The sequence below is a fragment of the Choloepus didactylus genome, chromosome 1, assembly GCF_015220235.1.
Source record: "Choloepus didactylus isolate mChoDid1 chromosome 1, mChoDid1.pri, whole genome shotgun sequence".
In the NCBI taxonomy this organism is placed as follows: Eukaryota; Metazoa; Chordata; class Mammalia; order Pilosa; family Megalonychidae; genus Choloepus; species Choloepus didactylus.
Genome location: NC_051307.1, coordinates 7,857,112 through 7,871,349, shown reverse-complemented (window position 1 = coordinate 7,871,349; position 14,238 = coordinate 7,857,112). Strand labels below are relative to the sequence as shown.

The 14,238-nt window shown below is 39.5% G+C and overlaps 1 protein-coding gene across 1 annotated transcript in view; it reads left to right on the top strand.

Annotated features, from left to right (window-relative positions):
* Positions 1–13,026, top strand: part of SH3BGR (SH3 domain binding glutamate rich protein) — a 108,019-nt gene extending 94,993 nt beyond the window's left edge. Inside the window, exons 5-6 of the mRNA XM_037831526.1 lie at positions 10,292–10,439; positions 12,634–13,026. Of these exons, the coding sequence (XP_037687454.1) occupies positions 10,292–10,405 (114 nt within the window). The 3' untranslated portion in view covers positions 10,406–10,439; positions 12,634–13,026. The remainder of the gene's footprint in view (positions 1–10,291; positions 10,440–12,633) is intronic.
* The last annotated feature ends 1,212 nt before the right edge of the window (positions 13,027–14,238 follow it).

Genomic DNA, 14,238 nt, shown 5'->3' with positions numbered 1-14,238 from the left:
GGTTGCTTCCACCTTTTGGCAATTGTGAATAATGCTGCTATGAACATCAGTGTGCAAATATCTGTTCGAATCCCTGCTTTCAATTCTTTTGGGTACATACCTAGAAGCGGGATTGCCAGGTCATCTGGTAATTCTATGCTTAACTTTCTGGGGAACTGCCAAACCGTCTTCCACGGTGGTTGTACCATTTTACATTCCCACCAACCATGGACAAATGTTCCTATTTTTTCTATATCTTTTCCAACTCTTGTTATCTTCTGTTTTTAAAATAGTAGCCATTCTAGTGGATGTGAAATGGTATCTCATTAAGGTTTAGATTTGCATTCCCCTAATGGCTAATGATTTTGGCCATCTTTTCATGTGATTTTTGGCCATTTGTATCTTCTTTGGAGACAAGGCTATTCAAGTCTTTTCCCCATTTTAAAATTATGTTGTCTTTCTATTGTTGAGTTGTAGACTTTCTTTATATATTCTGGATATTAAACCTTAATCAATTATGTGGTATCTGAACATGTTCTCTCATTCTATAGGTTGTCTTTTTACTTTCATGATAAAATCCTTTGGTGCACAAAGTTTTTTAATTTTGAAGGGGACCCATTTATCTAGTTTTTTTAATCTAATTTTTATTTTGTTGCTTGTACTTTTGGTGAAAAATCTAAGAAATCATTGCCTAACATTAGATCCTGAAGGTGCTTTTCTCTAGAAGCTTTATAGTTCTGGTCCTTATATTTAGGTCTTTGACCTATTTTGAGTTGATTTTGTTTACAGTGTGAGGTAGGGGTCCACCTTCATTCTTTTGCTTATGGATGTCCAGTTCTCCCAGCACCTTTTGTTGAAGAGACTATTCTTTCCCATTTGAGTGGTCATAGCAGCCTTGTCAAAAATCAATTGGCCATATATATGAGACTTTATTTCTGAACTCTCAATTTGATTCCATTGGTCAATATGTCTATCTTTATGCCAATGCTATGCTGTTTTGACAACTGTATCTTTGTAATAAACTGTAAAGTCAGGAAGTGTGAGTCCTCCAACTTTGTTTTTTTTCAAGATGGTTTTGGCTCTTCGGGGCCCTTTACCCTTCCAAATAAATTTGATGATGGGCTTTTACATTTCTGCAAAGTAGGCTGTTGGAATTTTGATTGGAATTGTGTTGAATCTGTAAATCATTTTGGGTAGAATTGACATCTTAACAATATTTAGCCTTCCAATTCGTGAGCACGGAATGTCCTTCCATTTATTTAGGTCTTCTTTGATTTCTTTTAGCAAAGTTTTGTAGTTTTCCATGTGTAAGTCTTTTACAGTCTTGGTTAAATTTATTTCAAGATCTTTAATTCTTTTAGTTGCTGTTGTAAATGGATTTTTTCTTGATTTCCTCCTCAGATTACTATTCCTAGTTTATAGAAACACTGCTGCTCTTGTACCCCACCACTTTGCTGAATTCATTTTTTAACTCTAGTAGCTTTATTGTGCATTTTTCACAACCTTCCATATAGGATCACATCATCTGCAAATAGGAAAATTTTTACTTCTTCCTTTCCAATTTGGATGCCTTTTGTATCTTTTTCTTGCCTCTCAGCTCTGGGGAGAACTTCCAGTACCATGTTGGGTAACAGTGGTGACAGTGGCATCCTTGTCTTTTTTCCAGATCTTAGAGGGAAGGCTGTCAGTCTCTCACCATTGAGACTGATGTCAGCTGTGGGTTTTTCACAGATGTCTTTATCATGTTGAGGAAGTTTCTTTCTATTTCTATTTTTCTAAGTGTTTTTATTAAGAAGTGGTGCTGGATTTTTCTCTTTTTTTTTTTTCTTTTTTTTTTTTGAATGACTGCAAAGACTTTATAAATTTTTTTAAAATATTGGCATTTACATATTCATGTGTGTACATCAGATAGTACATGGAACCTTCAAGTCCATGGGGTACAAATACAGTACACACGAGCCTGGCAGGGAAGCAAATGAGACCAGGCTTGGAGACATGGGATGTCCTTCTAAAGGCCTGAGATGAATAGGGTAGAAGAGGACAGGCAGCAGCCTCGGGGTCACTTAGGGATTTGGCTTAAGCCCACTGCCCAGATCCCCAACTGAAGCTCCTGTCCCATCCTCAGGGGAAAGGCAGATGTTTTAAAAATCTTGATGTGGCAAACTCACCCTCAAGAACCCACTGGAATATGTCCTTAAAATATATTTACGTCAGAGATTACAAGGTACTTTGGGAGCATTACTGCTCACTCTCCTACACATACATCATTCTAGACAGAAAGTTAAAATTGGTTAGTTTCTCAAGTAAATAATCAAATAAAGTTAATACAATAACAAAATCATTCCCTAACCTCTCTGAGGCACTGTTAAAGTGATCATGGCAGGAGGCACAGATCAGGGTGCATCTCCATGCCCCACCTGGTCCCGGGTCTCCTGGACCCCAGCAGTGCCACATTTTGTCAAATGCCTTTTCTGCATCAATTGAGATGATCATGTGCTTTTTCCCTTCATTTTGTTAATGTTGTGTATTACATTAACTGATTTTCTCATGTTGAACCACCCTTGTATACTGGGGATAAAGCAGATTTGATCATGGTGTATAATTCTTTTAATGTGCTGTTGGATTCAATTTGCAAGTATTTTGTTGAGGGTTTTTGCATATTGTTCATAAGAAATTGGACTGTAATTTTTCTTTTCTTGAACCTTTATATGGCTTTGGTTTGAGGGTGAAGTTGGCCTCATAGAATAAGTTAGGTAGTGTTCCCTACTCTTCAATTTTTTGGAAGAGTTTGAGTAGGATTGGTTTTAATTCTTCTTGGAATGTTTGGTAGAACTCACTAGTGAAAGATCTGATCCAGAGCTTTTCTTTTTTGGGAGGTTGATTCAATCCCTTTACTTGTTATAGGTCTGTTGAGATCTTCTAGTTTTTCTTAAGTCAATGTAGGTAGTTTGTGTGTTTCTATTGTCCACTTCATCTAGGCTATCTAATTTGTTGACCTACAAGTTGTTCATAGTATCCTCTTACGATCCTTTTTATTTCAGTGGGGTGGGTAGTAATGCCCTCTCTTTCCATTCTGATTTTAGTTATTTGTGTCCCATCTTTCTTTTTCCTTAATCAGTCTAACTGATTTATAGATTTTACGAAGTCCAGTTTATAGATTTTTTTGAAGAGCCAATTTTTGGTTTTGTTGGTTCTATTGGTTTTTTATTGTCTATTATCTCTGGTCTCAACTTTATTTCCTTCCTTCTGCTTGCTTTGTGTTTAGTTCTAACCATTACTGAAAGTGATGTTTTGAAGTCAATTAATGTTGAACCATCTATTTTTTCTCCTCTTCAAATCTGTTTATATTTACTGCATATATTTTGGGGCTTTTCCAAGAGGTGCGTATGTATTTATAATTATTATGTCTTCTTATTGAAGTGACCCCTTCATCAACAGTTATTGAACTGTTGCCCCTTACAACAGTTTTTACTTCAAGTCTACTTTATCTAATCTTAGTATATCTATCTGGGCTTTCTTTTGGCTGCTATTTTTATGGTATATTTTTCACATCCTTTCATTTTCAACCTATTTGTGTCCTTTGAATTTAGGGTGAGTGTCTGGTAAACAGTATAGTTGGGTCATGCCTTTTTTTAATCCATTCTTCCAATCTCTGCCTTTTGACTAGAGAATTTAATCCATTTAGATTTAAATGAACTACTCATAATGCATGACTTTCTTCTGCCATTTTGCTATATGGTTTTTTTAAATCTTATCCTTTTTTTTTTTTTTGGTCCCTCAATTCTGCCCTTAATGCCTACTTTAACATTTATTTCACTTGTTTGGTAGTACACCATTTTGAGTCCCTTCTCATTTCTTTCTGTATATATTTTTCATTTATTTTCTTTGTGGTCATGGTTACTGTTCCACTTTGCTAATGCTGCCACTATGCAAAATACCAGAAATGGATTGACTCTTACAAAGGGGGTTTATTTGGTCACAAATTTACAGTCTGAAAGCCAGGAAAATGTCCAAATTAAGGCATCAACACAAGTATACCTTCCCTGAAGGAAGGCCAATGGCATCTGGAAAACCTCTGTTAGCTGGGAAGGCACGTGGCTGGTGTCTGCTCCAGAGTTCTGGTTTCAAAATGGCTTTCTCCCAGGATGTTTCTCTCTAGGTGTTTGGGGGTATTCTCTTAATTTCTCCCAGGCAAACTCTGGACTAACAAAAGTCCGCTTTCAATGGCCATCTCCAAAATGTCTCTCTTGGCTGCTCTCCAAAATGTCACTCTCAACTGCTCTGAGGTCCTTCTGTGAGCTCTTTTACAGGACTCTAGTGATTAAATCAAGACCCACCCTCATTGGGTGGGGTCATATCTCCATGGAAATAATTTACTCAAACATTTCACCCATGGTTGATTGAATCACATCTCCATGAAACAATCAAAAGGTTCCAACCTATCAACACTAATATGTCTTCTCCACAAGATTGCTTTAAAGAACATGACATTTTCGGGGGAATTATACATCAAACTGGAACAGTTACCATGGGGCTTAAATTAACATCTGTTCTAGTTTGCTAATGCTGCAGAATGCAAAACACCAGAGATGGATTGGCTTTTATAAAAAGGGGGTTTATTTGGCTACACAGTTACAGTCTTAAGGCCATAAAGTGTCCAAGGTAACACGTCAGTAATCGGGTACCTTCACTGGAGGATGGCCAGTGGCATCCAGAAAACCTCTGTTAGCTGGGAAGGCATGTGGCTGGCATCTGCTCCAAAGTTCTGGTTTCAAAATGGCTTTCTCCCAGGACATTCCTCTCTAGCAAGCTTGCTCCTCTTCAAAATGTCACTCACAGCTGCACTGAGTTCCATCTCCCTGAGTCAGCACGTTTATGTGGCTCCACTGATCAAGGCCCACACTGAATGGGTGGGACCACGCCTCCATGGAAATATCCCATCAGTTATCATCTACAGTTGGGTGGGGCGCATCTCCATGCAAACAACCTAATCCAAACGTTCCAACTTAATCCCCACTATTATGTCTGCCTCACAAGATTGCATCAAAGAATATGGCTTTTTCTGGGGGACATAATACATTCAAACCGGCACATTCCACCCCCTGGACCCCAGAAAAACATATTCTTTCCAAATACAAAATACATTCATCCCACAATACCACAGAAACTTAAATCATTTCAGTAACAATAGTTAAGTACAAGATCCCATCAAAATCAAATATAGGTGTGGTCAGTCCTAAGGCATACTTTTCCTTTAGCTTTGGATCTGTGGACTTAGAACAAGTTATATGCTTCCAATATACAAAGGAGGAACATTCATAGGATAAACATTCCCATTGCCATGAGGAGAAACAGTAAGGAAAACAGGGTTAACAGGACCAAAACAGTTCTTAAAACCTGCAGGACAAACTCCATTAGATTTCAAAGTCTGAGAGTCATTAACAGAATGATGTTGCATCCTTGGGGCTTGAGAGAGGGGGAGTCTAACCCTTCCTAAGGGCCTTTGTGGCAGTCCTTTCCTCTCCAAACACTTGGGTGAGTGCTCCAACATATCCACACATTGGGGAGACCACCTTCTTGGCCCCACCCTCCTCAAACATCGGGGCAGCTCCCGGATTCCCTTCCATCTCCAGGGCACATGCTCAACCCCTTGAGAACAGTGCGGTGGCAGCCAAGCTCTCCCCAATTCCCTGGGAATGTGCTCCACCCTCTTTGGGGCTTGGGGTGGTAGGACATTTCCTGAGCATCGAGGTGGAAGGCCCACCCTCGACCTCCAGGGCAAACACACCCTTTCCATGCATGTGGGCCGCTCCGCTCTCCCAGCCCGAGACCTCTTGACTCCAGACCTCAACCTCCATGGCTCTGTCTTTGAAGAAACTTTTCCTTCAATTTGTTCCTTGTCTTTCTCCTCCAGTCCAGACTGGCAACGGCTCTGTCTGTAAAGATCTCGCAAAAATTCCGTTGGCTTTGCATGAAGCATGCAGGGGTCAAAGCCATCAGACAATAGGACTTTCCACAAATCCTTTCTGGATAATTCCATGTCCAATCTTGGCTTGTACTGAAATGGCGGCTGGGTTCCAAGTTTGGTTACATCCTCAGATTGGGCTGTAGCTTCTGGGATTCCACCCCCTGGAAGCTCATAAATTTCCAAGCCATCAGCTTCTGGTTTCTTTGAACCCAAGAGTTCAGTTCTAAGTTTATCTCTCTCCACTCGCATTTTACTATAAGCTGCAAGAGGAAGCCAGGGTACCTCCTCCACATGTAGTCTGGAGATCTCCTCAGCTAAGTATTCCAGGTTGTCACTTTCAAATTCTTCCTTCCATCTGACACCAGGACTGAATTTTGCCAAATTCTCTGCCACTTTAAAACAAGAATCGCCTTTTTTCCAGTTTGCAACAACACATTCATCATTTCTGTTCAAGACCTCATCAGAAGTATCTTTAGAGTCCGTATTTCCACAAACAGTCTCTTCAAAGCAGTTTAGGCCATTTCTATCAAGCTCCTCACAATTCTTCCAGAATCTTCCCCTTAACCATTTAAAAAGCCATTCCAACATGTTTGGTATTTGCAAACTCAGCAGCAAAAGCACCCCACTTCTCTGGTACCAAAATCTGTTCTAGTTTGCTAATGCTGCAGAATGCAAAACACCAGAGATGGATTGGTTTTTATAAAAAAGGGGTTTATTTGGCTATACAGTTACAGTCTTAAGGCCATAAAGTGTCCAAGGTAACACATCAGTAATCGGGTACCTTCACTGGAGGATGGTCAATGGCGTCCGGAAAACCTCTGTTAGCTGGGAAGGCATGTGGCTGGTATCTGCTCCAAAGTTCTGGTTTCGAAATGGCTTTCTCTCAGGACGTTCCTCTCTAGCAAGCTTGCTCCTCTTCAAAACAGCACTCACAGCTGCACTGAGTTCCTTCTCTTTGAGTCAGCTCATTTATATGGCTCCACTGATCAAGGCCCACCCTGAATGGGTGGGGCCACGCCTCCATGGAAATATCCCATCAGTTATCATCTACAGTTGGGTGGGGCGCATCTCCATGCAAACAACCTAATCCAAACGTTCCAACTTAATCCCCACTATTATGTCTGCCTCACAAGATTGCATCAAAGAATATGGCTTTTTCTGGGGGACATAATACATTCAAACCGGCACAACATCCTAAATCCATAACAATTACATTTGATTTGATAGCAACTTAACTTCAATGCCATACAAATTAACTGTTTCTATACCCTCTGAACCCCCACCTTTTTGTTGTACTTGTTACAAATTATATCTTTATGCATTGTATGTCCAAAACCATCAATTTAACATTACTTTTTATGAATTTGCATTTTAGAACCTGTAGGAAGTGAAAAGTGGAGTTACATACTAAAAATACAATGCAACAGTACTGTCATTTATAATTACCCATATGGTTACATTTATTGGAAGTCTTTATTTCATTATACTGCTTTAATCCCCTGTTGGGTGTCTTTTCATTTGAGTCAGAACTCCCTTTAGCATTGCTTGTAGGCAGCTCAAGTGGCGACACACTCCCTCAGCTTTTGTTTATCTGGGAATGTCTTCATCTCTCCCTCATTTTTGGACAGCAGTCTTTCCAGGTATAAAATTCTTGGCTGGCAGCTGTTTTCTTTCAGCACTTTAAATATTCTGCCCCACTGCCTTCTTGCCTCCATGGTTTCAGATGAGAAATTGGCACTTAATCTTATTGGAACTCTCTTATACTTAACACGTTGCTTTTCCCTTGCAGCTTTCAGAACTCTCTCCTTGTCATTGGCATGTAACGGTTTGAATACTCTGAGTCTGAGTATGTTTCTTTTTACGTTTATCCTGTTTGGGGTACGTTGGACTGTTTGAATGTGCATATTCATGTCTTTAATTAAATTTGGGAAATTTTCTGCCATTATTTAAAAAATACACGTTCTGCCCCTTTCTCTCTTTCTTCTCCTTTTGCAACTCCCATAATGTGTAGACTGGTACCCTTGACAGTGTCCAACACAGGTATCTTTGGCTGTCTTTACTTTTTAAAGTCCTTTTCCTTTCTGCTCCTCAGCCTGAATCATTTCAGTTGTCTTGTTTTCAAGGTCATTGACTCTTCTGTCAGCTCCAATATGATGTTGAAACCCTCTAGATAATTTTTCATTTCATTTATTGTGAACTTCAACCCTAGTATTTCTGTTTGGTTCCTTTTACAATTTCTATCTCTTTATTGTGATTCTCATATTGTTCATCCATTGTTTTCCTGATAGCCTTTAGTTTTTTTCTTGGTGTTTTCCTTTATCTCCAAAGCATACTGAGGATCCTTTTTTAAAACTCTTTAATATGTCCAAAGTCTGGTCTTTGTTGATTATTTCTGGATTTTTTATCTTGTTCCTTTGGATGGGCTGTCATTTCCTGTTTGTTTGTCTTGTAATCTTTTGTTGCACACTGTACACTTTAATATTTTAAAGGATTGACTCAGATTAAATCTTTGAGCTGGCCATTCCTTAAGTTTGTACTCAGCTGGTGATATGACAGAGACTTCCTTGAGTGCTGGGAGCTAACAAAAACCAACCAACAAAACCACAACAATAAAACCTTTCACAGTCTTTGCAAATTGGCTCTGGGTTGGCTGGTGCAGACCCTCCGAGTTTAGCCTCCCATCATGAAGATCAGCCTGAAGCAAATGTGAATTGCAGGGTCTTCTATGCCTTTTCTGAGCCTGGATCTTGTCCTGGACTTGTACTTGCAGTTGGCATTAGAAATTCCCCCCATTTATAGCAATTTTAATGTACCCTCTACTTCCTGTGAATTGCACTTTCTTCTCCTCCAGGGTGCTCTATTGCATGACTTAATGCAGTGGATCCTTGCCCCAGGCCACTTTGACTTAATTGTTTTTCACACTGCTTTAGCGGTCAGCAAGCTGCTTCTGCCTGTAGGGCAAGTTCTGGGAGGGTGAGCCCGCCTTCTGTACCACGCTGCCACCGGACAGCTTGGCGCTGACAAACAGGCACCCCATTGTGCACATAGGGGTTACTCTGCTCCCTCTGAAACAGGCCAGTGACCCTCAGTGGAAGCACAAGCTGGCTCCAGGCTGCAGTGGGGAGGGGCTGGAGGGGTCCAGCTTGGGTGCCAAGCCGTGTTTTCTTGATTGGACACTTGCACAGTTAACTGCAGGCCTTTGACTCTTCTGGGATTTTGAGGACGATGGCTCTGCCAGATTTTGCTATTTGTTCAAAAATTTGTTGGGGAGTAGCACTCTGGAACATCTTAGGCTGCCTTCCTGGTCTGTAAGCAACAGTTTCAAGAATATTCTTTTTGAGATTTTAAAAATTAATCAGAGAAGTAGATTGAGAATTTCTGGGTAGGGAAAATCATTTACCAAAGTCACATGTATTTTCTACTGGTTTCGGGGGAGGTTGATCAACATTAAAAAGGATCTTAGAGGCCAATGAAAAACTTGTTGATTTTTGAAATTGCAAAATAATTCATGGTCTTTTATAGAAAATTTAGAAAATACATATAAAAAAAAAGAAAATAAAAGTAGCTCACAACCCCATTACCTAGAGACAGCCACTAGCTATGGGCACTTTTTATATACATTTCTCTATCCTTTAATTAATATTCTTTTATAACCTACTTTTCTTATGTAATGTATTTTTTGGAGGAGCAATAAATATAGATCTGCTTCATAATTTAAATGTTAATTTATCAACGAAAAATCCCTATTCTTAGACCTAATGGTTATTTCTAGCTTGTTCATCGTCATTTTTCATGATCAATAAATTATGTCTTTCCAATAATTATTTCTTGATTTCTCTCCTGCTAGGCAAGCTTCTGTTTTTGAAAATCCCATTTTATATATAAAAATAAGACAAACATTATAAATTGGAAACAGTTTCAGGTCATGTATATAGGTTGTTGATAACTTTGGCTTGAAGAAATTAGCTTGCAATAAATATAAACAGCTCAGACATTTAAAAGCTTCATCCTTTCTGACAAAATTCCATTTCCTGAGGTTCTTTTTTATATTTTATTTTTCTAAGTGCCTTCCGAATTTTAAAAGATAATTTGGTGAGAATAGATGGTTAGAATGAGTAAAACTGTATGCTTAAGAGAAGTCACAAAACCCATTAGAATTACTGTAGCACCCTGGAGTCTGTGTTTGGAAGTACGGTGTCTGCGTGTTTGCTTGCGGGTACGTGTGTGTGCTGGGTGTGGAGTGTGGGAGGCCCTGAACTCCAGCCTGAGATAGTACACTCTTTTCTCACTGCACCTTTTGACCCACCTCCTTCTCAATCATAATGTGATTTTTGTTAAAATAAGATGGAAGAAACTACGGAGGAAGGAGCAGAAGGGGAGACCGAGGACCAGGAGGGAGAGGAGGAGGAAGCTGAAACAGGAGAAGAGCCAGGAGAAGAAGAAGGAGAAGATTCTTAGGCCTCTTCCTGCTTTCTTTCTTCAGGTTTTCCAGGTACCTACATATTTCTGCAGTTAAAAAACTTGTTATTATAGTATACTCTCTATATTGCATATCACATGGTGATAGGAGCCAAATAAATTCCAGTTCCCATATAGCTGCCTGTCTTCAGCATTTGCTGCAGGTTCATCCACCCTTTCTAGATCCTCAGGGTCCATAACATCCATCGGATCCAATTCTAGGATCTGGGACTAGGCACAGAATGCTGTTTGATCAGATTTCTAGGAGAGAGCCTACTTTGAGGTGCAGAAGAGTTTTGTAGTTATTTCCTCCTCTTCCTCTATGTAAGTTTCGTTTAGGAAGTCCTCGTATTAGTGTTCTATTTCATGGCATCCTCTGTAGACCAGTGGGACAATTGATATTCATAACAGTGACAACAACTTCTAACCTTACAAATTCACAGCGGTGGCTATGGATCAATGAAAGAAAAATATTGCTGCTGGAATTTTAGTCATAAGTGCTTGATAACTACATTTTCATTTATTAAATATTAATCAGGGCATTCATGTAGAAATACTGTGAAGTCATTTTAGGTTTCTTTGACAAATATGCTTCTGCTGCCTTGTTGTTTCAAACTTTTATTGACAATAAAGAAATTAGTTAATTCGTAACAGTTTTTGTAGGTGCCATGCAAATATATTAATAAGAAAATGATAGTAACTAGTGATAGTGGAAACTAGGGACATGGGGGACTACTCACATATTTTGAGTCACACTGATAAGATGGTATGTGTGAAAACACCTGAAGGTCATTAAGTGCTGTTTAATATCTGGCATTACCAGGCATTGTGTAAATGTTGTATTATTATTAATGTTATTTGACCTTGCAACCAAATTTGAGTCGGCCTCTGGTTCTCTAGGGCAGCAAGGCTTACATTTTTGCCCTTGTGTGATCAGGGTCTTTTTTAGTGTCCTTCCCATTCATATTATGCCCCCACTGAAAAATTTAAGGCAGAGTTTTGGGTTGTTGTTATCAGGGGAGCTGGGGAAGTTGGTGATAATGAGGGATTAACCTCTCAGCACACAGCTGGTCTTTAAAGGTCTACTTCAAGGCCCACAGGTTGTCATTTTGTGAAATGATCCCATTTCTGAGGAATGAAAATTGGCATGCTTTCTCTAAGAAATTTCATCTGCAAAATGGTGGGAAATCAAAATAAGCGCAAAACATATCCTTATATTAAGAAAAACAACACAAAACCACAGTAAAAGACTCATAATTATTGCTTAATTCCTTGTCCATCCACTTAGGCTTGTAAAGCTGTTTAGAAATGATGGAAGTTTAATGCAGTAATTATAAAAAAGTATTGCTGGTGAATTGGCACAGCTCAGTGAGGCTCTTGACGGCAGCCAGCTGGCTTTGCAGGCCTGTTCCGACAGAAGTCACAATTCAGCGTGTGCCCAGCACATTTTGCCCCTTCTCTTGGTCACCTCTAGTTTGGAATCCAGGCCAGAGGAGACTGTGTGAGGTCAAAATGCCTGACCCTGAAGGAGTGAACCAGACTGCACCCTAAATTTCACCCCCAACCCCCATCCCCTGGAGAGATTCGATGATCTGCTTTAAAAAAGTCATACGGCAAAGCAATCAGGCAATCAGGTGGTTCTGCAAATCATTCAGCGTCAAAAGACAGACTTGTCTCATAGCTCATGGACATTCCAGGCATTTTATTTGAAAAGATAGTTTTAGGGACAACAAGGCAGTGAATGGAACTGAGAAGGAATTCTTATTTCCAGTATTGGGAATTAGGGTCAGAATCTGAATTAATGGTGAGTGCCAGGAGAAATAATACGTAGTATAAGACTTTGAATTCTACCTCCCAAAAGGTTGCCATTACACACTGCCCTCTGATCTAGCCAAGAAGTATTTAAATCTGCTCCTCCAGGGCTAAAACTGAACGTTCAGTCTCCTTTTTCTTTGGAAATGCAGTAGGGAAGCTCTGATCAGGGAGGTTGAATTCCTTATGATGTTTGCCATGCATTGCTACAGAGAAAGGATATAACCTGGACTAGTTTTCCTTGAGAAAAAAAGTAATTTCCTGTCCTTGCACTTGGGAACAAATGATGAGTGGTGGTTTATGGGATAAAAGTCAAATACTTTTCCTTTATTGGATGTTAAATTGTGAAGACTGTGGTAAACATTCTCTGTCTCTCTTTAAAAGTCTTCTTCCTAAATATTTTCCCTTTCTTTCAGAAAACACAAACCGTGAAGCAACATTTCAACCATCTCCCCACAAACCAAACTCAACAAAATGCTTTGGTCGAAGCTAGCACACTCTCAGTATATCAAGGGTTCTCTGAAGAATTATACTGCTTAATGTGGCAAGACGTACCTGGATATATCTACTTAATTATGTGACATGAAATTCAATGTGAAGACAATACATGCCTACCTTCAAGTACCTGAAATTTTGGTCTTTGCTTAATAAATTTTTTTTTCTTTTGCCCTGCATGAACAGACCTTCTTACTAATACTCTGAAAAAAGTTTTTCCTCTGTATGTGCCTTATGCCCCTTGTCTCAGAATTAGCTTTGAAAGTGAATGTGCCCTCCAGAAAACAATCATATAAATAAAGATTAATAGCAGATATTTGTCCCAAGAAACATTTTTTTATAGTCTCTCCTCAGATAGGCCTGAACTCGGTTTATCTGTTGCCAAGTCTGAAGCATCACCACAGCCTTTCTGCCTGCACGGGGAATGGATGCTTTTTAATTGTACTGATGCTTTGGTTGGTCCATGTTTTCAATTGCAGAGCGCCTTGTCCATCGCGTTTTGTCTTACACATTGCCCATTATCGCTGGAGCCTTATTTAAATGTAGCCCTATCTCTGCATTGTATAGGGACGATGGCAAAGACACACATTTGCACATTTCTGGAGCTAGAGGGAGTGGCTACTTTTCCCCATCCAGCTGTTTATTGATTTGCAACCACGGCTGCTACTCGCACAGCTCATTACTGCTCGTTGTAATTTTGCCTCCTCACTGCCCGGAGTGTCTGCTTACCCGGGAGCCGCCGGGCTGGGAAGACTTCACACCAGGTAGGTTTGACAGTGTTCCTCTGCTCACCTGCCTCACCTGCTTAGCAGAGATCATTTTTCTTTCTTGTAAGATTTGTTGACGTCCATCCTCTCTTTGCGTACATGCCATTCATTGTTTTTTTGTTGCAACCAACATGGCTTTGGAAGAGCTTGTCTCCTGTCACCCTGGGCCCTGCTATTTAGATATTTAATGTTAATTATGGTGATTCAACTTGGAGTGGCCAGAGAAACACCCCTCCACCCCCTCCTGAGTCTGCCTGTGGATTTTGTTGCTGAGCTTGTTTTTATTGTCAGGGAATGACTGCTATGGTTGTAGAAGTTGTGTAGAACACAGGAACTCTGCAAAACAAGCTCTTGTTACCCTAGTAACAAAAAGTGACATTTTTGAAGTGAATTTTGTTCCAAATCCTTGAAGTACAGTACTTTAAAACATTTCTCCCTTTGCCAAAAATAAGATGAAAGACTTAAGTGAAATGGGAATTCATACAATTAAAAAGTAATTTCTATTTTTTAAATTTCATTGTCTGAAATTGTCATATCTAAAAAAGCATGGATAATTTTGATAACAACTCTATATACAAATGGGCCCTAAGCTTTTTGTTGTTGCTTAGAGCTGGCTTTTGGCTCTATTGCAGTAGAACAATAGAGACGAATTTTTCAAGCTAAGTCCCAGTTTCCCTCTCATTTCTTATATTTTTAAATAGAAATGATTGTGTTACTGGTAAGCAAAATTAACAAAACAGACCACTTATTTTAAGTTAA